Source organism: Pristiophorus japonicus, chromosome 8 (assembly GCF_044704955.1).
Source record: "Pristiophorus japonicus isolate sPriJap1 chromosome 8, sPriJap1.hap1, whole genome shotgun sequence".
Taxonomy (NCBI): domain Eukaryota; kingdom Metazoa; phylum Chordata; class Chondrichthyes; family Pristiophoridae; genus Pristiophorus; species Pristiophorus japonicus.
In genome coordinates, this window is record NC_091984.1 from 201,992,756 (window position 1) to 202,018,288 (window position 25,533).

The 25,533-nt window shown below is 44.9% G+C and overlaps 1 protein-coding gene across 1 annotated transcript in view; it reads left to right on the top strand.

The window, feature by feature from the left end:
• Positions 1-22,775, top strand: part of LOC139269241 (transmembrane protein 132D) — a 1,017,604-nt gene extending 994,829 nt beyond the window's left edge. The window contains exon 12 of the mRNA XM_070888330.1: positions 20,867-22,775. Within this exon, the coding sequence (XP_070744431.1) occupies positions 20,867-22,060 (1,194 nt within the window). The 3' untranslated portion in view covers positions 22,061-22,775. The remainder of the gene's footprint in view (positions 1-20,866) is intronic.
• The last annotated feature ends 2,758 nt before the right edge of the window (positions 22,776-25,533 follow it).

Below are 25,533 nucleotides of genomic sequence, written 5' to 3' on the forward strand. Positions count from 1 at the left end.
TTGGTGTTACATTGTGGTTACATACATGACACTCCCCACCCATCACCATTACTTTTGGGATTACCACCGGAACAACAGCAGCCGCTCAATCCGGCTAAAGATGGACAGCCATATTCAAATTGAACCACAATGGGAGTGATGGCAGAAGTCAAATTTTCGATAATTTTCACCATCGCGATGCCAGACACAAAGAACTCCAGCATGTCCCTGGCCCCAGCATTACGATAGTGTGCAAGAGGGGGATTCAAGAGATCCCCTTTCAAAAGTGTAATCCATTTGTGGGGCAATTGATTGCACTCTAATACTCACAAAATTACTTAAAAAAAAATCAACCCACCTACCTCTTTCATCTGCTCCATAGCTGGCCAAGGGCTGCAGCAGCCATTTTCCTCCTTCCCTCCCGATTCTCCAGCCAAGCTCCATGGCATAGATGGGAATCTCATTGGAAACACACCAAAACTTTGGAAATGAGGCTGACCGCGAAATATTCACATGGCCAGTGGCAGGGAAGTTGGGGCACAGAACCTGCCATGCCAACTTGTTGCTGGATTTACACTAAAGCAGAGAATACCATCGAATTATTATTTTCATTCTTCATTTTCTTCCATGTGCTACCTTTTGCTTTTTACTCCAGTTAGTAGCAGATAGCCTCTTACAGCAGCACCACCTGAGCTGCAAACCCCAGCATCAGTGCCTCTTGTCAGAGTGGGGCTGCATTATTGAAACCTAGGCTTTGGATGTTCTGGGAATAAATGGGCGATGCTAACATTCCCTTGTTAGTTTTGTGTGGCTGATCATTTGTCATTTGTCAAATTGAACGACAGTTGTTTAGGAATGGTTCCAGAGTTTTGCGCATGTTTCCCCAACTGCAGAAGCCACTCTAGTTAAAAAGCTCGATCCCCCAGCCGGCTTGTGACCTCACTCTCTGCGGCAGGCCAACATGAAAAGCAATCATGGGACTTCAACCAGTAACTATTCGATTGAGAAGCAGAGATATTGGTCTACCCAAAGAAAGCTTAATAGATATTTGCTCAATACTGTATAACAAAACAGCAATACTTTGTCGGCTTCTCAGTTAATTAAAATAGAGATCACCTAATTAAAAAACAATTTATTAGCAGGGTAGTTTTTAAACATTTACACTTGGGGATAGAAACATAGAAAATAGGTACAGGAGTAGGCCATTCAGCCCTTCGAGCCTGCACCACCATTCAATAAGATCATGGCTGATCATTCACCTCAGTACCCCTTTCCCGCTTTCTCTCCATATCCCTTGATCCCTTTAGCCGTAAGGGCCATATCTAACTCCCTCTTGAATATATCCAATGAACTGGCATCAACGACTCTCTGCGGCAGGGAATTCCATAGGTTAACAACTCTCTGAGTGAAGACGTTCCTCCTCATCTCCTAAATGGCCTACCCCTTATCCTAAGACTGTGTCCCCTGGTTCTGGACTTCCCCAACATCGGGAACATTCTTCCCACATCTAACCTGTCCCGTCCCGTCAGAATCTTATACGTTTCTATGAGATCCCCTCTCATCCTTCTAAACTCCAGTGTATAAAGGCCCAGTTGTTTGCTACTTTGCAAGGATGTTTGCTACCTTATCTCTCCAGTAAGCCTAATTAGAGCTTCATTGGGTGGGGGTGTTCGGAGGCTCTGAAGAATATCCAGAAAATCAATCCTACATTCCACAATTTCCATGACTGTTGCTATACTGCCTTTCATGCCTTCCACTCCCTTCCCCACTGTCATGCTGTCATGGCAACAGTAAGGATTGATTTCCTTTAAGGCCTGCCTGGAATTTCACATTTCCACAACTGATCTGGGCTTAGGGTTGCCAACAGTGGTTGACTGTTTTTCTGGAGTTTTCATCACATGACCTCCTGACTGCAACTGCCCAGACCCCATCGGCTCCCGTCATTGGGCGCCCGACACGTCCATCCTCCCAGCGCACCGCCTTCCCATGCCGATTGGAAAGCGAAAAGACTCTTTGTCACCCAATTGGATGATTCTTGACTGGTCTACAGGGCTGTAGCAATACCCGCCCTCCTGTATGGCTCAGAGAAATGAACCATGTACAGTAGACACCTCAAATCGCTGGAGAAATACCACCAACGATGTCTCCGCAAGATCCTACAAATCCCCTGGGAGGACAGACGCACCAACATTAGCGCAGCATTGAAGGACCGATCACACTTGATCAGCTCTGTTGGACAGGCCACATTGTTCGCGTGCCAGACATGAGACTCCCAAAGCAAACGCTCCATTCGGAGCTCCTTCATGGCAAATGAGCCAAAGGTGGGCAGAGGAAACATTACAAGAACACCCTCAAAGTCTCCCTGATAAAGTGCAACAACCCCACTGACACCTGGGAGTCCCTGGCCAAAGACCACCCGAAGTGGAGGAAGTGCATCCGAGAGGGCGCTGAGCACCTTGAGTTTCATCGCCGAGAGCATGCAGAAAACAAGCGCAGGCAGCGGAAAGAGCGTGTGGCAAATCAGTCCCACCCACCCCTTCCCTCAATGACTGTCTGTCCCATCTGTGACAGGGACGGTGGTTCTCATATTGGACTGTTCAGCCACCTAAGGACTCATATTAAGAGTGGAAGCAAGTCTTCCTCGATTCTGAGGGACTGCCTATGATGATGATCTTGACTGTCAGCAAAACAGCCTTTTTTCCCACATCTCCAATATTTTTATAACAAATAAACAGAAGTGTTCAAAGAAAATGAAAACAAAAACCCCCAATGAATTCTCTCCAGGCAGTGTCCTGGAGATTAACCTGCAAATTCCTGGAGACTCCAGGCCGATCCAGGAGGGATGGCTATTTTATCTGGTCTGGTGTAACACTGTGTGCGCGAGTGCTGTAACCTGAGCCCTCTGGGATCGCTGCCTCCTAGGCCCACCTGTGCTGGATGGCGGCTGTTTGAGGGTCGCTCTCTACAATCCAAAGCCTTGGCCTCCTGTATCTCCCGATGGTCACCCATCAGAGTCGCCCTGATTTTGTTTCTGCCATGAAAAGTAACTACAATCAGAATGTACATTATTTCTTAATTTTTTTCAGGATATTAAATTAGGTGCATATAATTACATCTGGCCTTGATGTGAAGATCTGTAGCCTTAATTTAAAAAAAACATAATCAAGATGTTTGAGCCTGGGAAGCATATGTGGACACGAAACGTGGTCTAAGCAGACTCCTCCTCCTCTGCTTTGTTAACAGAAACAGTGACCTGTTTATTTTACCTGGGTTAGTGCCTCCATTGAACGAGCAAAGGGAGGGAATTGATACAAATCCGTGTTTGTCAATAACATTGCTGACAGTAATTTCCAGGTGTATTTATCTGATCTGTGTTGTTCTGATATGGAAAGTAATGGTTGGATTTGGTAATTCACTATTCAAATTATTTAGTATTCTGCAAATAAAGTTTTAACATTGACAGTGTATATTGTATTTGTGGTCTAACTGCAGATTAACAGGGATCATGTTCAGGTTGAGAACTTTATAGCATTGCCAACACTTGTGATTTACTCACATTTCCTGCAATTTGTGGACTTATTTTTAATATACTTCTACGTATTTAAATTTACATTATGAAAGAAAGAATCTGCATTTGTAATCATGTGTTTTGTGTCTTCAGGATGTACCAAGGCATTTCACAGTCAATAAATTACTTTGAAGTGCAGTCACTGTTTTGTAGGCAAATGCAGCAGCACTCCCTCAGTATGGCTTTGAAATGTCAGTTTAGATGAAGTTTTGGAGTGGGGCTTGAACCTAAACCCTTCTAACTCAAAGGTGAGAGTGCGACCACTGAGCCAAGCTAATACTCTGAAGTATAACCATTTGAAAAAGGTTACAGCAGTCACAGGACCTGCAAGTAAATTGTGTGTTGGCAATGGTATCAAATGCACCAAATAAATGGTCATAAATCAGAACATTCTGAGAGATCATACATGCCTCAGATTCCCCATCAAAATAAAGTTCACCCCTTGGCAAAAAAACACCATTCAAGCCTGTCTCGAACCCTTTAGCTTGGCAATCTAGTCTATCTCCTAGTAAAATAAATCTTGTTTCTATAATTTTCTTCAGATCTAATTATACGTTGCAATGTGTGTACTTTATCGATGATCTCCACGGAACTCAGCTCAGTAACAGCACTGAAATGAAATATCACTTTTGCTCTGTTGTTACACCAGCTTGGAGGCTGGGCTCTGAAGAATTTACAATCTGACTTAAAAATCACATAACTCAAGCAGCAGAGAGTTGCAGATATCGATTGCACCAGAATTGCAACCAGTTCACTCACACATAAAGGTGGAAAAGGAAAATGGTGTATTCACAAAAGGGAATTTTACAGTTCATGCTCTTTCCCAACGTTTTAGCCCGCTGTTCAGAGCAAAAAGGTAACATCCATAAGTAGGCCTGTGTCTCCTATGAACTGAAACCAGCCATTTTATGCATGCCATGAATGGAATAACATGCCACAGGATGAATAATGACCCTTCTCTGTAGTATTGTGCATCAAGGAGTACATGAGCTATATATCACATTCTCCATGACACTCTGTAAGCAGAAAGATGTTCAGTCAGCATTGTGTTCAGGCTAAAACTGCTAGTTGGATTTAATTATGAGAAAATAATTACACGGATGCTAATAATAGTGCAAATAACCTGCATATAACATTTGACTTACACCATACTTAAACCATTCTTATAAATGATAAAATTTGAACTCTGAGCAGTTCTTTCCAGCATCGTTTGACTGAAAGTTAAAGAAGAATCTTCTCAAAACCTGATATTACTTAATCTGGCAAGTTTACACTGGGGTTGTTGGTGGGAATGAGATATGAGGGAACCCATGGTGCAAGCAGCCTTCTAAGGCCAATGCTAAAGCAGTTTTATGCTACACTAGTTGGTCTCCAAAGGCAGACTTTAATACAAGAGATCAAAGGGGTTATTTCTGAATAGACAAACACTCATAGGAACAGGAGTCAGCCATTCAGCCCCTCGAGCCTGTTTCCACCATTCATTGAGATCATGGCTAATCTGTATTCTAACTCCATCCACCTGCATTGGCTCCATATCCCTTAATACCCTTGACGACCAAAAGTCTATTGATCTCATATTTAAAATTATTAATTGAGCTAGTATATACTGCTTTTTGTGCAAGAGAGTTAGACACTTCTACCAACCTTTGTGTGAAAGAATGGGTCTCTCCTGAATGGGGTGGCTCTGATTTTAAGGTTACGTCATCTTATCTTTGTTGTGTATCTGTAAAGCATACACTCCCATGTTCCGCCACCAGGGAGCGCATCCCCTGAAGTCCCAAGGGATCCCAGCATCCCTTGGGAGCACTGTATATAAGCCGGCCCCTAAGGCCTGTTACTCACTCTTGAGTGTCTTAACAAAGACTGAGGTTACTGTTACTTTAACCTCCCTGTGTGCAGTCTCATCTGTGTTAGGAACACAACAACTGGCGACGAGTACACGAATCCAACGCAAAGATGCAGCAAACTGTGGGCATCCTGGAGAAGTTCTCGGAGGGTGAGGACTGAGAAGCCTATGTCGAACAGTTAGACCAGTACTTTGTAGCCAACGAGCTGGACGGAGAAGGAAGCACTGCAAAAAGGAGAGCGGTCCTCCTCACAGTCTGCAGAGCACCGACCTATAGCCTCATGAAGACTCTTCTGGCTCCAATGAAACCCACAGATAAGTCGTATGAGGAGCTGAGTACGCTGGTTCAGGAGCATCTTAACCCGAGGGAAAGCGTGCTGATGGCGAGGTATCGGTTCTATACGTACCAGCGATCTGAAGGTCAGGAAATGGTGAGCTCTGTCGCTGAGCTAAGGCGACTTGCAGGACAATGTGAGTTTGATGGGTACCTGGAGCAAATGCTCAGAGACATGTTTGTACTGGGCATTGGCCACGCGACCATCCTACGAAAACTTTTGACTGTAGAGACACCGACCCTCAGTAAGGCCATTGCGATAGCACAGGCATTTATGTCCACTAGTGATAACACCAAACAAATCTCTCAGCTAGCAATGTTCATAAATGAACTGGAACTGTGTTTGCGAGCAGAAATGTACAGGGCAGAAACCACGAGTCTGCAACTGCCAGCAGGCCTCAGGTGACCCAGATGACTCAGAGTCCGCAACAAAGGATGAATGTAAGGCAATTCACACCTTGTTGGCATTGTGGAGGCTTCCCTTCAGCCTATTCATGCCGCTTCAAAGGGTATGTTTGCAAGAGCTGTGGAACAATGGGCCACCTCCAACGAGCTTGCAGATGAGCTGCAAGCTCTGCAAAACCTGCTAACCACCACGTGGCAGAGGAAGATCGGTCCATGGTGGACCAAAGCAATTTCGAGCCTCAGAGAGAGGAGGCAGATGCTGAAGTACACGGCGTGCACACATTTTCGATGAAATGCCACCTATAATGCAAAACGTAAAAGTGAATGGCTTACCCGTAGCCATGGAACTGGACACTGGCACTAGCCAATCCATCATGAGTAAAAAGATGTTTGAGAGACTGTGGTGCAACAAGGCACTCAGACCAGCCCTGAGCCCAATCCACACGAAACTGAGAATGTACACCAAAGAGCTTATCACTGTCCTGGGCAGCGCCATGGTCAAGGTCACCTATGAGGGCACGGTGCAGAAACTGCCACTTTGGATTGTCCCGGACGATGGCCCCACACTGCTTGGAAGGAGCTGGCTGGGCAAAATCCGCTGGAACTGGGATGACATCCGAGCGCTATCACATGACGATGAGGCCTCATGAACCCACGTCCTTAACAAATTTCCTTCCCTTTTTGAGCCAGGCATTGGAAAGTTTTCCAGGGCGAAGGTGCGGATCCACTTGCTCCCAGAGGCACGACCCATTCACCACAAGGCGCAAGCGGTACCTCACATGATGAGGGAGAGAGTGGAAATCGAGCTGGACAGGCTGCAACGTGAGGGCATCATCTCCCCAGTGGAATTCAGAGAGTGGGCCAGCCCGATTGTTCCAGTACTCAAAAATGATGGCACGGTCAGGATTTGCGGCGATTATAAAGTAACTATTAATCGTTTCTCGCTACAGGACCAATACCAGCTACCTAAGGCAGACGACCTATTTGCGACGCTGGCAGGAAGCAAGACGTTCATCAAGCTCGACCTGACTTCGGCCTACATGACGCAGGAGCTGGAGGAGTCTTCGAAGGGCCTCACCTGCATCAAAACGCACAAGGGACTGTTCGTCTACAACAGATGCCCGTTTGGAATTCGGTCGGCTGCAGCGATCTTCAAGAGAAACATGGAGAGCCTACTCAAGTCGGTACCACACACGGTGGTTTTTCAGGACGACATATTGGTCATGGGTTGGGACACTGTCAAGCACTTACAAAACCTGGAGGAGGTCTTCCAACCACTGGATCGCATAGGGCTGAGGCTGAAGAGGTCGAAATGCGTCTTCATGGCAACAGAAGTAGAGTTTTTGGGGAGAAAGATCGCGGCAGATGGCATTCGGCCCACAGAAGCCAAGCAGAGGCTATCAGGAACGTGCCCAGACCACAGAATGTCACGGAGCTGCGGTCGTTCCTGGGACTCCTCAACTATTTTGGTAATTTCCTACCGGGGTTAAGCACCCTTAGAGCCCCTACATGTGTTATTGCGTAAAGGTGAGAACTGGGTATGGGGAAAAAAACAAGTAATTACTTTTGAGAAAGCCAAAAACATTTTATGCTCCAACATGCTGCTTGTATTGGAAAACCTGTGTAAAAAACTCGTGCTAGCATGTGATGCATCATCGTACGGAGTCGGGTGTGCATTACAACAAGCTAACGTTGCGGGTAAATTGCAACCTGTCGCCTATGCTTCCAGGAGCTTGTCTAAGGCCGAGAGGGCCTACAGCATGATTGAGAAAGAGGAATTAGCGTGTGTGTTTGGGGTAAAGAAAATGCATCAGTATCTGTTTGGCTTCAAATTTGAGCTGGAAACCGATCACAGGCCCCTCATATCCCTGTTCGCTGAAAACAAGGGGATAAATACTAATGCCTCAGCCCGCATACAAAGGTGAGCACTCGCGTTATCAGCGTATAACTATACCATCCGCCAAAGGCCAGGCACTGAGAACTGTGAGGATGCTCTCAGTCGGCTACCATTGCCCACCACGGGGATGGAAATGGCGCAGCCTGCAGACTTGTTGATGGTCATGGAAGCGTTTGAAAATGTTAAATTACCTGTCATGGCCCGCCAGATTAGGACTTGGACCAGCCAAGATTCTCTGCTGTTCCTAGTAAAAAAACTGTGTACTGCATGGGAGCTGGGCCAGCATCCCCGTTGAAATGCAAGAGCTAATCAAGCCGTTCCAGCGGCAAAAGGACAAGCTTGTCCATTCAGGCAGACTGCCTGTTGTGGGGTAACCACGTAGTGCTACTCAAAAAGGGCAGGGAGATGTTCATCTCAGATCTCCACAGCACACACCCGGGTATAGTAATGATGAAAGCGATAGCCAGATCCCACGTGTGGTGGCCTGGTATCGACTCTGACTTAGAGTCCTTTGTATGGCAATGCAGTATGTGTGCTCAGTTGAGCAATGCGCCCAGAGATGCACCACTAAATTTGTGGTCCTGGCCCTCCAGACCATGGTCGAGGATCCATGTTGACTATGCGGGCCCGTTTCTCAGTAAAGTGTTCCTGGTGGTGGTGGATGCTTTTTCAAAATAGATTGAACGTGAAATAATGTCGGGAAGCACCGCCACCGCCACCATTGAAAGCCTGAGGGCCATGTTTACCACCCACGGCCTGCCTGACATACTGGTCAATGACAACAGGCCATGTTTCACCAGTGCCAAATTTAAAGAATTCATGACCGGCAATGGGATCAAACATGTCACCTCGGCCCCGTTTAAACCAGCCTCCAATGGGCAGGTAGAGCGGAGATCCCACTCGCTCAAAGGGGTGCCCCCGGCTGAGCTACTCATGAAGAGGACACTTAAAACCAGATTCTTGCTGGTTCGCCCCAACCTGCATGATCAGGTAGAGAGCAGGCGGCAGCAACAAAATGTAAACGATGGTCGCGCCACTGTGTCACAGGAAATTGATCTGAATGACCCTGTGTATGTGCTAAACTATGGACATGGTCCCAAGTGGATCGCGGGCACGGTGATAGCTAAAGAAGGGATTAGGGTGTTTGTAATCAAACTAGACAATGGACAAATTTGCAGAAAGCACCTGGACCAAACGAGGCTGCGGTTCACAGACTGCTCTGAACAACCCACAGCAGACACCACCTTTTTCGAGCCCACAACACACACCCAAAGGATCAACGACACCACGGCGGACCAGGAAATCAAACCCATCACACCCGACAGCCCAGCAAGGCCAGACTCACCTAGCTGCCCTGCAGGGCCAACAACACGCCAGCCCAGCGAGGGCACAGCCAACACACCAGAACAGACATTTGTACCGAGGCGGTCCACCAGGGAAAGAAAGGCTCCCGACCACCTCACCTTGTAAATAGTTTTCACTTTGACTTTGCGGGGGAGTGATGTTGTGTATCTGTAAAGCATGCACTCCCATGTTCCGCCACCAGGGAGCGCATCCCCTGAAGTCCCAAGGGATCCCAGCATCACTTGGGAGCACTATTTGTAAGCCGGCCCCTAAGGCCTGTTACTCACTCTGGAGTGTCTTATTAAAGACTGAGGTCACTGTTACTTTAACCTCCCTGTGTGCAGCCTCATCTGTGTTAGGAACACAATAATCTTAGACTCCCCCACCAGTGGAAAAAGTTTCTCTCTCTCTACCCTATCAATTCCTTTCAGAATCCTAAAAACCTCAATCAAATCGTCCCTGAATGTTTAGACTTGACTATTCCAATGCTTTCCTGACCGGCGTCCCATCTTCCACCCTTCATAAACTTGAACTCATCCAAATCTCTGCTGCCCATAAATGAACTCACACCAAGTCCTGTTCACCCACCGCTTCTCTACTCACAGGCCTACATTGGCTCCCGGTCCAGAAACACCTCGATTTTAAAATTCTCGTGCTTATTTTCCCCCTCCATGGCCTTGCTCCTCACTATCTCTGTAACCTCCTCCAGCCCTACAACCCAGTGAGATCTCTGCCTTCATCCAATTCTGTCCTCTTGCACATTCCCGATTTTAAGCACTCCACTATTGTCAGTTGTGTCTTCAGCTGCCTAGGTCCTAGGCTTTGGAATACCCTCTCTGTATCTGTATCTCTCTCTCCTCCTTTAAGACGCTCCACAAAACGTACCTCATTGGTCAAGATTTTGCTCACCTGTCTTAATATTGCCTGATGTTAAATCCACCTCTTCATTGGGTTTCACACCAGTGCTGATGTGGCTTGGTGTCAAATTTTGTTTGGTAACACTCCTGTGAAGTGTCTTGGGACGTTATAGTACATTGCAGGTGAATGCCAGTTGTTAAATTCCAGGGAATACAAGCCTAGTTTATATCATCTCTCCTCATAATTTAATCCTTGAAGCCCTGGTAATATTCACGTGACATGCGCTGCACTCCTTCCAAGGCCAGTATATTCTTTCTATGGTATGGTGCCCAGAACTCCAGATGTGGTCTAACCAGGGCTTCGTATAGCTGTAGCAAAACTTCCTCTCTTTATAATCTAGTCCTCTAGTTATAAAGGCTAACATTCCATTAGGCTTTTTGGTTATTTTTGGTACCTGACTACTACAGTTTCATGATCTATGTACAAGGACCCCTAAATCTCTGTGGACCTCCCCTGTTCCTGCTTTTCACCATTTACAAAGTACTTGGATCTGTCCTTTTTTGGACCTCGCACATATCAGTGTTGAAATCCATCTACCATAGTTTTGCCCTCTCATTTAATCTATAACTGTCTTTGAAATTTTATGCACCCGTGTACACCAATCTTTGTGTCATCAGCAGACTTGGATATATGGCTCTCAGTTGCGTTATCTAAGTCATTAGCAAATAGAGTGAATAGTTGAGGCCCCAGCACAGATCCTTGTAGGATACCACTACTTATCTTTCCAATTTGAGTACTTACCCATTATCCCTACTCTCTGTCTTCTATCGTCCAACCAATCTCCTGACCAGGTTCATAATTTGCCTTTAATTCCATGAGCTTTAATTTTAGCTAACAGTCTCTTATTTGGAACCTTATCTAATGCCTTCTAGTCATTCATATAAACTACATCCATAGACATTCCCCTGGCTCTAACTTTAGCTCAAAGCATTCAATTACATTAGTTAGACATGAACTACTCTTTACAAATCCATGTTGACTCTCTAATCAACTCAAATTTCTCTAAGTGCTCAGTCACTTTGTCCTTAATTATAGATTCCAATAACTTGTCCACAACAGATGTTAGAATAACAGGTCTATAATTTCCTGGTTTCTCCCTCTCACCTTTCTTAAATAATTGATAATCAATCCTATTGCTCAATAAGATAAAGCGCGAATAGCAGTTCCTTTGTTGTCTGTTGGGTTGTTTGTTCAGGACGCCTGGCCAGAGACTGGATCAATGCATATCGGAATTTTGCCCAGAGATTGCTTTGATGGTCCAACAGTCAAATATGATGAGTTTAGTCTTGTCTCTCAGCTGGCAACCTTGAATACTTCAGAGGATAAGAGAGAGCTTCTGATGCAGTTTGCTTATAAATATTGGCAACAATGTCACTGAAGGAAGCAAGCTCGGCTAGAGGGCTGTCCCCCTTGAGGTGTGGGTCTTTGGGCCAACATGGTGTATTATTTATTCCAGATATCGGCTACCTGAAGCCAAACTCTAATTACAGCTGATGAAAGGTCATCAAACTGAAATGCCAACGCTGTTTCTCTCTCCACAGAAACTGAGTATTTCCAACACTTTCTGTTTTTATTTCTTTAATGATATTAGTCTTTCTTTCTAGGGTACATCAACAGAAAGAAATGTAACACAGGGATGTTACTATTTGAGGCATGACAGAGCTCTACCTCTATCGCAGCCATACACTGCAGTCTGTACCAAGTCACTGATAAAGGAAGGTGCATGTTGATAGGATGGGAAGGAATTACACTGAAGTCTGCACTCAAAGTTGATTGGACCTGAATTTGCGTAGAGGCCCACGTATCCCAGGGGTGAAGGCGGTTCGCGTGGGATCACGTGGGCCAGCCCAACAAGTGAAAGGAAGGGCATCTCCATTCATGCTTATGGGGTTACATACATACGAATTCCCATAAGCATGAATGGGGATCACATAAAAAAACACATTAACATAACAAATACATTTAAAAATACATATTTAAAATTAATTAAATACAATGTAATTAAACATTTAAAACAAAAATCTTATTTTTTGAATAATAAACCTAAATGTTTTAAAAGGACTAAAAATAACCTTAATTTATTTTCCAGATGTTTTAATGTTTAAATAATTGAAAAAAGTATATTTTTATATTCATTTAAACTCAACGTTGGTAAAAGCAGGCCTTACGCCTGCTCTTACCAGACATAAGAATTTCACGGGCATTCGCTGGGCAAACAGCCCAGTTCTCCATCCACGGATGCCTTTTTCCCAGCGATGGCTACGATCTATCAAGAAGATTCTTGGCAGAACGCAAGTTCTGGGTTTTCGCACACGTACGCATCTGTAGGAGCCGCAAAATATGGGCCAATATTCTTGGGAGCATGGGTCGGGGGAACATTTATAGTTGAGAGGGATTTTTGTACCATGCTATTCACTTATGAACCTGGCGCTCTACGTGGCATATTCAGAGGAAGGGGTTACATTTTTACCGCAATTCCACATTTGAGCATGTGCAATGATTACCTATTTAACAATAGTCAGCATGAATTCAGAAGATCCTGCCTGACCAACTTTCTCAAATTCTTCTCGGAAGTGTCAACCCAAGTTGGAGGCCCTATGACAGAGGGGGGTGCTGGGGGAGGGCGGGGGAGGGGTGGGTGTTGGAGGGGAGAGCTGGTGCCTTGACTTCCAAGAGGATTTTGATAAAGTTCCACCTGAAATGTTATTCATTACACTCAAAGCTTTGTAGATTCATGGTAAACCCTGGGAATGGATAATAAACTGGGTGGGAACCAATGAGTATTAGTTAGAGGAGTTATGTGTGGACATACTGATTGAGGTACCTCAGGATTCGGTGCTGGGACCACTAATGTTTCTAATTTACATGAATGACCTGGGTTCAAGACCTCAATGCAAGGTGGTTAAATTTTCAGAGGATACCAAACTAGCAGGAACAATGGAGTCAGAAGAGGCAGCTCTGGTTTTTCAGAATTAGTTGGAGAAAATATCTGATGGGCAGCACAATGGCAGATGAAATTTAATGCAAGAAATAGCACCTTCCAGGACCTCTGGACACTCCAAAGCGCTTTACAGCCAATGAAGTACTTTTTGAAGTGTAGTCACTGTTGTAACATAGGAAACGCAGTAGCCATTTCTGGTCACTATGAAACGAGACACATTCAAGCACTGGCAACAAGGCTGATCCCCAATGTCAGAGGTCTGAATTCGGACAAGAGACTGGATAGACGGGCTTTTTAGCCTGTAAAGGGTAGTCTGAGAAGTGATTTTATAAAGGTATAAAGATTGCTAAGGGTATAGAAAACATTAACTTTAAATTAAATTGCAGAAGTAGAACAAGAGGTCGCAGGTTCAAAATCGTTTTAGGATGGGTAATAAATTCTTTGTATATCAAGACAATGGAATTGACAGATTTTGACTCCGTTTTCCAGCTCCATGTAAAGGTTGCTATTCACACTATAAAAATTCTACTCTATTCGCTCAAAAGTTTGAAAACCGCTAAGTAAGTTGTCAATAGATGCTATTAAAAAAAGGTAATGCTCATTTTGCAAACACCCACCAGTAACTCTCCAATGTGGTACCAGGGGAACGCAGAGTTTAATGTGGGTCACATTGTATTGTCGAACAGTAATAAAGAACAAATTCCTTGGAGTGTTTGACTCAGAAAATTTCAAATTTGCTTTTGCATCTAACACCTCCTGCCCCTGCCCCTTGACGCCCACACACCCCAGTGATCCCTGAAGTTTTAAACTAGTGAAATGGAATTATTCTTGCATTGGTGCGAATATTGTGTTGCATTACTTCAGAATGATTTCGGAGCTGACTAAATATTGACTTTGGCTTTCATTACCAACTGCTGCAAACATGTTTGGATCGATGAAGTGATTTGACTAAATGAAGCAGTTCCCTCCACATCCTCCCGTATGTAGCCTCCTTCCGCTGAGAAGGTCTGCATTACATAATAACATGGTAATGTTTTGAGCAGCTTACCATTCCCAATTTCCCAACAGTGTCCGTTCTCTGACCTGGGACTGTGGTTTTCTGTTCCACCACCTCACTTTAATCTGTTCCACAATTCTATCACACTATTGCGAAAAGAATTGCCTATTTCCATTGACACCTTTAATGCTCTACTCTGTCCCCAGTTCTGTGCACAGCAGAAGAACTTTCTTGGATTGACCCAGACCCTTGAAAATCTAAAAGACCCCAGTCACATCCTCTCCTCACCCTGCTCTTCTCAAGAAAATGGTTTCCCAGGGTGGACAAGTGCATAATTATAGCTTACGTTACAAAGCTCATGTAACTGCTTTTTTTTTTACATGTCAGGAGGATTATTCTTGTGTTGGCAGCTGTTTGAGTGCTATGTAGTTTTTTGAAGTTGTTGGTCAAGTTATGTTAGCATGTATGAATAAACATACGTGCCTACACTCATTGTAAATCCCAGTCTATGTCAAGAACATTAAAATCCCCCATGATCACAACTGAGGTTTCAGCACTATTTTTTGTAACCTCCCCCGGCAGTACATCAACTCCATTTTATTTTGTGGTGGCCTGCAATATATATCTACCATTAATTTTGCCCCCTTTCTATCTTCCAAACATACCCAAGGAGACACGGGTCGAGAAATTGGACTTTTGTCCACAGCGGTTGGCGAGTCAGCTTGATTTGGGAACTGATCCCTGCTGATCCTGAGGCCCGATCGAAATTTGCCATCGGGCCTCATCTAAATTAAACCGGACGGCAATCGGGCATCGCAGTGCAGCTCGCCTATTGGTGCCTGTCAAACTCTGGTTGGCTCCGATGCCGAGCTGACCCACAGGCCAGGAGGGAGAAACAAAGCTGAGGCGTGGCAGCAGCCTTATATTGTGCAGCCAGGAAGGGGACTCCTGCTCTTTCAGACTCCACAGAAAGGTGATTTTCAAAATGTTTTCTGGCCATTTATTGAGCAACCTCCAACGTCCCTCAAGGCCTGGTACATCGTGCACGATACAACCTCTGCCCATTTGTCCACGAATTTCAATCAGACTCCGAAAACCGCGTAGATTCAAAGTTAACTAATGCCTGGTTCAGGCGAGCATGCTGGACACCTAAAAGTCACCTGCTTCCAAGTTGGTGCCTGGCATTCATCCCGGGGGAGGTCGGGTGCAGTTAATTGCAACCCAGAATTGGTCTCATGAACATTCATTTTATGCCCACAAAATGGGCAAGCTGTGTTGATTTCTCTCCCGTGGTGCCAATAACCAATTTCTCTCTGCTAACAACATATAAATAAACTGTGCCATCCCATACCATTTCGTTCCTTCCCAAAGAACATATAATCCAGCAAACTTATTCCTTTCTCATTTTTCTTGACACATTTTTTAGCCATTATTCCACACACAAGATATATTTTTTTTAAAGTAGTTAATAACAATGTTGAGATTTTAGAAACAATGACCAGGGAATTCCATGCAGATTTTTCTGATTTCTCACCGTGTTGTCAGTTGGAGATCAGTGGAACCCCTGGAGAAATGACCATTAACGGCATGTCTGTGGGATTCTACCGATTCGCCACGGAGGTTATTCCAGGAGTTCAGGAGAAGACCTCCATGATTTTTTTTTAAAACAGGCACCTGGACGTAAATGTTGTAGCACAGAAATTGTTTCTCTCAGAGTCTATACATTGGCTCAGATTTTTCTGGAGTGGGGCATCACACGGTGAACGGCGTGAGTTGGATTAGTTCCCTCACTCTTCAGCTCCAATTCATTGTGTGCAAATTGCTGAAAATGTGAGTTGATGACTCTGAGGTCAGCGAGGCACCACATTATTCAGTGAATTATATACAAAGAAAGAAATACTTGTATTTATATAGCGCCTTTCACGACCGCCGGAAGTCTCAAAGCGCTTTACAGCCAATGAAATACTTTTGAAATGTAGTCACTGTTCTAAGGTGGAAAATGCGGCAGCCAATTCACGCACAGCAAGCTCCCACAAACAGCAATGTGATAATGACCAGATAATCTGTTTTTGTCATGTTGATTGAGGGATAAATATTGGTCAGGACACTGGGGGTAACTCCTCTGCTCTTCTTCGAAATAGTGCAATGGGATCTTTTATGTCCACCTGAGAGGACAGACGGGACCTCGGTTTAATGTCTTATCCAAAAGACGGCACCTCCAACAGTGCAGCACTCCCTCAGCACTGCACTGGAGTGTCAGCTGAGATTTGAACCCACAACCTTCTGACTCAGGCGAGAGTGCTAGTCACTGAGCCACTGCAGGAAAATGTGGAGTTCTAAGCTGTTTTGCCGAAGGAACATGACACATAAACGTATGAATAAGGTAGTCTCCTGCCCAGGGTTGAGATTATCATTGTTTTTAAACTCAGGAACCAAAGGCATCTGCTACCAACACATGAAAGCTATATACATTATAGTAATTCAAAGCATGATGTTACTTGTGGAATCAGCATGGTGTTTGTTGGTTACTTACAAATTAGTGCACCCACATACTTTGAGGAGCGAGTTTTTTTATGGCACTGAAAACAGAACTTATTCAAGTGCCCCCTGGCTAAAAGGGGTGGGGGGGGCGGCACTAAAACCAGCAAATTAAACAACTTAAACTTTAGACATAAAATCAAATTAAAATTTGGTTGCGGGGATGATGATGCACTCCAGTCCATCCGGCACCCATCTCTCGCGGAAGGCTGCGAGCATACCGGTGAACACCGCGTGGTCCTTCTCCTGGGACACCCTGGCTCAGATATAACCGCGGAAGAGAGGCAGGCAGTCGGGCTGAACGACCCCCTTGACCGCCCTCTGTCTGGACCGGCTGATGGCCTCCTTGGCCATGCCTAGGAGCAGTCCTACAAGGAGGCCTTCCGACCTGTCTGCTCCCCTTCGCACAGAGTACCTAAAGATCAGGAGTGTGGGACTGAAGTGAAACCAGAATTTGAGGAGCAGCCCCTTCAAATAATGGAACGGGGCTGCAACCTCGCACATTCGATAAAAACATGGAACACGGACTTTTCCAGACTGCAGAAATTGCAGGCGGCCTGGGAGCCCGTAAACCGACTTAAAACTTTATTGCACGGGACTGCTCTGTGCAACACCCTTCAGGCTAAGTCCCCAATGGAGAGAGGGAGGACTCCCGCGTAGAGTGCACTCCATTGGGGACCCCCGCCTCCTCCGGACGGCAAGATGGTACGCCATGGCATGTCTGGACGGCAGACGAGGATGGCAAGGTGGAGAGTGTGCAAGAGCAGCCCGTACAGGAAACCCCTCCGCGCAGAACTGAAAGGCATGGAGGGGATTTCCCCGAGGAGACTCAAGTTGTGAGGCGCCGGCTCCCGAGGGAGGTTTTGGGGCTTGGCACCGATGACAAATTCCGGCCAGACGCACTTTGAGAAGGGTATTGCTCTATATCTTGACAAGCTGAAATGAATTTAGCAACGAGTTTACTCCCATCCAGAATCCACAACAAATCAATTGAACAAATCAGTTCAACAAATTGATGTAACTTGCATTCTGGTTGTGTGTGGTATGTGCAGAACAATTAGCATTTAATTGCTAACTGACTTCAAAGTGGAAATCATTGGAAACATAAATGACCTCATTATGGGTTCTTGTGCAGATGCAGCAATTCCTTGACACTCCTGGGGAGGGGGCTGATGAGCTCTGGTTTTCACGAGACAAACGGCGGAGCAGCGCAAATTATCCAGCCATTTGTGGCGCTTCGCAACTCGTCGCAGATTGTTGAATGTTTTACACACTAATAACGGCTTGCGTCTTTAACCTGCTGGAATGTTTTACACACTAATAACGGCTTGCGTCTTTAACCTGCTGTTTCTGTGCCAGCAAATTCTGAGCCAATAAGTGGCTCATTACTGTGCCTGAATATTCAGAAAGCCACCTATTACCATTGTGCTGCAAAACTGATTTCTGTCAGTCTGATAGAGGTGGAAGTAGAAACAGGCAGGCATTTTGACAGAGTAAACCTTTTTTTAAGAAAAAAACGGAAGCAGAAACCATTAATATATTAAGGCAGAAAAGTTCTACAAGAAGATTGAAAAGGCATGGTAAAAGGAGGGGAGCCTCTGCCCCAAGCCATAAATTGTACCGATTGAACTGGGGGACTCTGATCATTACTATAGCTAAGTATGTTTTCACCATACTGTGAAATAAAGTCGCTTAATGATTCAAAACTGAGCAAGATCTGTTCTTAATATCTCCCACTTAGTACGATTATTGCCTCATTTTGATTCTCCCGCCACTTGCTACAAGCCCAGTCTGGAAGCAATGTCCTTCAGGACTCTGTGAATGTGCAATCCACTGAGCCACAGCTGCATTGACAACTGAATATTGGAACTCTTTTACGTGTATTATAACGTTAGTGATCGTGCAATATGGGGTTCAAGTCAAAGGTTGCTATCACCCTGATTGATGGCAGCTTTCTCTTTTCGGTTGGATTTGTAGGGGATATTTCCCACACTCCTGATCTTTGGGCACCCTGTGCGGAGGGGAGCTGGTAGGTCCGAGGGCCTCCTCGTAGGACTGCTCCTGGGCATGGCCAAGGGTGCCATCAGCCGGTCCAGGCAGCGGGCGGTCGAGGGGGTCGTTCAGCTTGACTGCCTGCCTCTCTTCCGCGCGTACATCCGCGCCAGGGTGTCCTTGGAGATGGAGCACGCGGTGTCCACAGGTACGCTCGCGACCTTCCGCGAGAGGTGGGCGCCGGAGGGACTGGAGTGCATCATCACCCCCGGCAACCAAATTTTAATTTGATTTTATATGTTTTAAAGTTTAATTTGTTTTAATTGCCGGTATTTTTAGTGTCCCCCTCCCCTTTTATAGGGGGCACTTGGAAAAAAAATTTGATTTTAGTGCCCAAAAAAAAACCCCAAAAAACAAAAAAATACAAAAAAACCCAAAAGAAAAACACAAAAAAAGGGCCTTGAAAATGTTTGGAGTGTCCCCCAGATCGGGGGTCACTTGACCTAATGTTTATTTGTCTCCTTTAAAAGAGTTGTAGGGGATATTTCCCACACTCCTGATCTTTGGGCACCCTGTGCGGAGGGGAGCGGGTATGTCCGAGGGCCTCCTTGTAGGACTGCTCCTGGGCACAGCCAAGGGGGTCATCAGCTGGTCCAGGCAGCGGGCGGTCGAGGGGGTCGTTCAGCCCGACTGCCTGCCTCTCTTCCACGCCTACATCCGGGCCAGGGTGTCCTTAGAGATGGAGCACCCGGTGTCCACCGGTACGCTCGCGGCCTTCCGCGAGAGGTGGGCGCCGGAGGGACTGGAGTGCATCATCACCCCCGGCAACCAAATTTTAATTTGATTTTATATGTTTTAAAGTTTAATTTGTTTTAATTGCCGGTTTTAGTGTCCCCCTCCCCTTTTATAGGGGGCACTTGTAAAATATATGATTTTAATGCCCCCCAAAAAAATCACAAAAAACCCCCACAAAAAAACAAAAAATAAATAAATAAATAAAAAGGGCAGTTGAAAAGTGTCTGGAGTGTCCCCAAGATCGGGGGGCACTTGATCTAACTTTATTTTGTCCCCCAAAAGAGTTGTAGAGGATATTTCTCACACTCCTGATCTTTGGACACCCTGTGCGGAGGGGAGCGGGCGGGTTGGAAGGCCACCTCGTAGGACTGCTCCTGGGCATGGCCAAGGGGGCCATCAGCTGGTCCAGGCAGCGGGCGGTCGAGGGGGTCGTTCAGCCCGACTGCCTGCCTCTCTTCCACGGTTACATCCGAGGCAGGGTGTCCCTGGAGATGGGGCACGCGGTGTCCACAGGTACGCTCGCGGCCTTCCGCGAGAGGTGGGCGCCGGAGGGACTGGAGTGCATCATCACTCCCGGCAACCAAATTTTAATTTAACTTTAAATGTCTAAAGTTTAATTTGTTTAAATTGTCAGTTTTAGTGCCCCGCTCCCGCTTTTAGCCAGGAGGCACTTGTATAATTTGTGTTTTAGTGCCCTCAAAAAAAATACAAAACAAGAAAAAAGGGGGCACTTGAAAAGTTTTTGGAGTGTTCCCCCTCCCCTTTAATCAGGGGGCACTTGATTATTTGTTTTCTACAAAAATAGTTGCAGGGGATATTTTCCTTAAAAACAGGATCAACACCAGATGTTGTCAGGGTGGAGCTTCCATCTGCCAATCCAACCCACCGTGACCCTGAGCCACTTTCCTGGATTGGGCCCAAGTATGTCTGATGGGCAGGCTTTCGGTGGTATCGCTGCTCTTCAGAGCCAGTCCACCACCGTCAGGGTAGATAAGGTGCTGTGGTGCTGGAATGGCCAGTCACTGCACACCTGGGAATGGATGAAAATGAATGGTAAAAGGGGCTAAAACCACCAGCAGTAAATATTTCAATCAGCTAGGTCTGCCTCTTCAGCTACTGCTGCATCCACTGAGGAACTTTGTGCATGTAGATGCATGATGCTATAGGAAATCTGCCAGTGCTGGAGGGCATCAGCGGCTGTGATCCCGGTACAACCACCAGGATCGCATCCCGCCGAATTTTAGGGCCATCATCTTCATGAAATGTTAATGAAACTGAACTATGTTTTCTTTATTTATTTCTTTCCCTCTAGGAGGCAATAATCAATGGCTGGATCCAATTCAGTGACAACAGTCTGACTCCACTGGATATTTACGATCCCAAGGACTTTACTCTTACGGTCACTTCACGGGAAGAAGCCGTCATCTCGACATACCAGGACTTGCAGTTGCGGTGGCCAGTCATCACTGCGGAGGGAGAGGGCCAAGGGAATTTCCTGAAAGTTGAACTGGTAATCTGTGAAGTCTGCCAGAAATCCAAACGGAAAAGTATTCTGGCAGTGGGGAGTAGCAATGTCGAGGTCAAATTTGGCCAGAATGAGGCAAAGCCGAAGAGTAGCAGTGATGACTACGGTGGGGATGGGGAATTGGAGAACCGTGCGAGTGATCGGAGGCAAAAGAATGTGGATCAAGAGCGGACAGGGCAGAATGGCCGATACTTCAGCAGTGCTACTGCCGACCGTGAAGAAAGCTCAATGAGGAAAGTAAGCACGACAACTAAAGCTTCAATGAAGAAAGTGGATGGAATAGATCAGCTTTCAGAAGGTGACAGCCAGCTCCAAAACATCCCACTGGATGCTGCGAACTTCCCCTCGCACGACCTCACCAGGAACTCTGAGGGTGAGGAGAGCATGGATGAAAATGATCTGGTTCAGGCTCCAAGAGGCCTGACTGACTTGGAGATTGGAATGTATGCTTTACTGGGGGTTTTCTGCCTGGCTATTCTCGTCTTTTTAATTAACTGTGTCATGTTTGCTTTGAAGTACCGCCATAAGCGAATTCCCACGGAAGCACAGGGGAACATGAATCATTCCCATGACTGGGTTTGGTTAGGTAATGAGACTGAGCTGCTGGAGAACACTGCTGATATTTCCCCACAGCAGCTCTGTGAACACACTACGGTCATAGACAGGGCGGTAGGTTTTGAGGAGAGCAACCATCTGCTCAATGGGGGGAGCCAGAAGAATGTCCAGGGGCAGATACACAGGTCGGCCCTCTGCGGTGACGGAAAGGAGCGCAAAGAGGAACCTTTGAATTCTCCCACTACAAAACGAAAACGGGTAAAGTTTACAACGTTCACGACAATTCCACCAGATGATGGATGTCCTGCTACAAATTCAATCCTTTTGGGTAATGAGGAAGATATTAAATGGGTCTGCCAGGACATGGGCCTAGGGGACTCGCACGAACTGCGAAACTACATGGAGAGAATACATGACAACGTGTAACCGTGTTATCCTATCTGTTTTCATTATTTGCTCACCTTTATGCCTTCAGTTTTGGGTAATTGTGCAGGAAATCCAGTCAGCAAAGGGGGAATTAAGTACTGGCAGCAAAGCACAGAACTACACAGGCATTGGACAAATCAGCACATGGTGGCCTGTAATGAATAACATCTATCGAAATGCAAAATTCAAATGAATTGGGATGACATTTGGATGGACAACGGAAAAAAGGCTAACAGTGGGGATGCGTATGGACATTTATATAATATAGCAAAAGAGACTATGATACAACAAGTGGAAAGGAAAACACAATGCAGAGGTGCAGCAAGCACTGATGGAAGGAATAAATGCCAGATTAATTTGGAAAGGGGTATTTAAACATTGGGAAGGGGCAATGGACAGAGGGAAAGTGCACTCTAAACTGAATAAACATTAGGAATGAACACTCCTGATTGGAGACACCTCCCTGAATGGGTGGGGCTGTGAAAGAAGCACTTCTGATTGGATAATATTATGGAAGTAGTCCATGGAAGATGGCCCTTAATACCGGTGTCTTAAGGGCCAACTCCAAATGTAATCATTTTGTATGATTTGTTAATCTTGGACTTCCGTTTTACTCTCAGTTCTTGGACCCCTGTGTTCTCTGTAAAATTTATTTTACAATGTCTTGTTTATATTTAGGCTCTCAGTTTTTTCATTTTATTATTTATGGCGTAGTAATGAGCCGTGCCCACCTTTATAACTTAGGTGAAATATTTTAACAAAGTATACCTAGAATGCATTGTAGATTACTAGAATGTAAAATTTATTTATAAATATTATACACATTGTAAATAAAAGTTGCTTAAGATAGCTTGGAAAGCTAGCCCTTTCTGGACCACTCTTGAGTCTTTGTGACACACAGTTCCTCCATTTGTTTTAAGAATATCACACTTGTGGTCCAGGGAGGGTAACAGCAACCCAGAGATTGCTGTTAGCACAGCAAAATGAAAAATAAATGGACCAGTGGGGAGGACTGATACCTCCAACAAAACAGATGAAACGGGCCGATATATTCCATCACAGTTGTGAAAAATGTCAGTGTTATCCAATTTCAGGGCGCCTTCAAGCATGGCTCATTAAAGCTCGAAGGTTCCAGAGTGACAGCAGACTTAATAGTCCCGCAAAGCTAATGCATATCTCAGTATTTTGTCACAGTCTACAGCCACCTACACTGAGTTTGTTTGAAGATTACTCGTTGACAGCGAAATGTGGTGAACAGTTTAGCCTGTATGTTGTTAAATTCAAAGGAATTGGGGTTAAGCCACATAATGTAAAGAGACATGCAATTACTGAACTACTCGTTGCTGAGAAGAACCCGGCCTTTGGGAACAAACTGGTTAAGGAAAGCCATAAGTAAGAGTTTATGTAGGTGGCAAGTATAGCAAGAACTAGCTTTATTTATTCGTCATTTGAAAGGTTAACATTGGAAAAAAAAACTGGGAATAAAATATTGATTATTCTGGCATGGAGCGTACATTTTGCCAATGAATGTCGGTGAAGGACATGTACCCAAACCATTGTGCATTCTGGGAAGTCAAAGCTAGCCAATTCACAACATTATTTATGAACAAACCAGTACAAACTGCATGTTCAGCAGCATTGCGGAGCTGTTATCTTTGCGTGTGAACTCTTAGTTGCTAAATGAAGGTTTAACTCAGCAAGTTCTGGTGGAACATGTTTGATTTTTGATAAGGTGGTACTGAACAAGGTTGGGGATTTATATCATGGATCTCAGGAACTGTGACTGCTTTGGTAGAGCCAAATGCTAACGCTGACCCTGGTATGGTAAAACCAGGATAAAGGCCATTTTCTGAGTTCGTTGTTACCATTAAATTAAATGGTTATCTTGTGATAATTTTCAATTAGATTTCCTGTGATGTCACTGTTTTATAACAATAGGGATGCTGTATCGTGTAGGGTTTAACATCAGGACCATTGATTTACAGTGATTGATTGGGGTCAAAATCCATGGTCATCCCATGGTATTCTGGTATATTTTACCAGTGCAACTGTCCATTATTTGGTGAGATCCACAAATGAATGGCCTTTATTTTATATATATTCCTTTACCTTCTGTATTTAATTTTTTTTATCCCTTACCAATATTAAAGCTGAAGATGGTATGTGAACTGTGTCAGTTGGAGTAGGCGTGTGTTATTTGACAGTACTTGGGAGGTGCTGGGGTTTCGCTGCACTGGAAAGAGGCTCTTTGGTAGGGCTGGGGACAATCTTGGGCTTTGATAGGACTAAGGTGACGGTCCTAGGGTTTTCAGGACTGGGAACACTGGGGTTTGGCAGGATGGGGTGGGAGATTTTTGTCTAGCAGAACTGTGGAGGGGGAAATCTGGTATTTAGCAGAATGGGGGAAGGGGGCAGAATGAGAGTTTTGGCTCATAGGTGGATTCCTGGGGTTGGTCAGCAGTAAGGGAAAGGAAAGGCCATAAGCCTGATAGCACTGCAAGGAATTGCCTTCAGCAAATAGGGTCACCACTCTGGGCTTGAATAGCAATTCCAAGACCAAAAAGTATCAAAAGACGATTCAGTGATTTTTTAAAATATTGTGAACTGTGTAACTTTTTGAATATTTTTGTTTAAAATCATATTTTGGACTTTAGCATTTTCAGCTACTAAGAAGAAATGGCAATTTTCTTTTCTAAAGGCATTTTGAGTGATTCAGATAGTAATCTTTCCCCTTTATTTAAAATTGTTATTGCTATGTTCTCCTGACTAGTCACTCAGGATTGATTGTTTTCAGAAGTTTCTCATTTTAAAGCCACTGTTCTTGCTTTGATTCATACTTTACTGATCTCCTCAGTTCTGATTTGCTGCTGTTTTATGCTGTGTGTGGTGGCAAAGGTGTGCCAGAAGTTGATAGAGGAAGTGCACACACACAAGATTGTAACGAGAAAATTGCTATCATTCTCATGAATTCATAAAGACAGCTCTGTTATTGAGGGAAATTCTGAGGCTGAAAAATAGCGTTCAGAGTAAGTACTACAGATCTCAGCCAAGAAATCCCTTTATACTTCCTAATAATTTAATAATTCTGTAAAATTCAGTTTGAGCTGTTGCATCTTTTTTTTAAATGAGCCTGTCATTCACTGAACAATCAAAATACAAAGAGGTGTGAATGCAAAAGGAAACCTCTGGCATAATATAGTACAGACATGTGTGTCAGCCAAATTACAGCCTGTCCAAATATAGCCAAGCACTCTGTTCTGGTACAGAGACCAGAAATTAAAGCCCAGGTAATCCAGCTTTTTATGAGTTGTCTCGTGCTCTGTAGACGTGGGACCTTTATGTTCCATCAAAAGGAAATGATTTGTTTGCATGAATCACTTTTTCTCTGTTTTGTCAAGTGATGTGAATGAAAAAAGAAAATAGATTTCAAGGACAGCACCAGCCTACTTGATCAGCGTGTACAAGGTCACTGA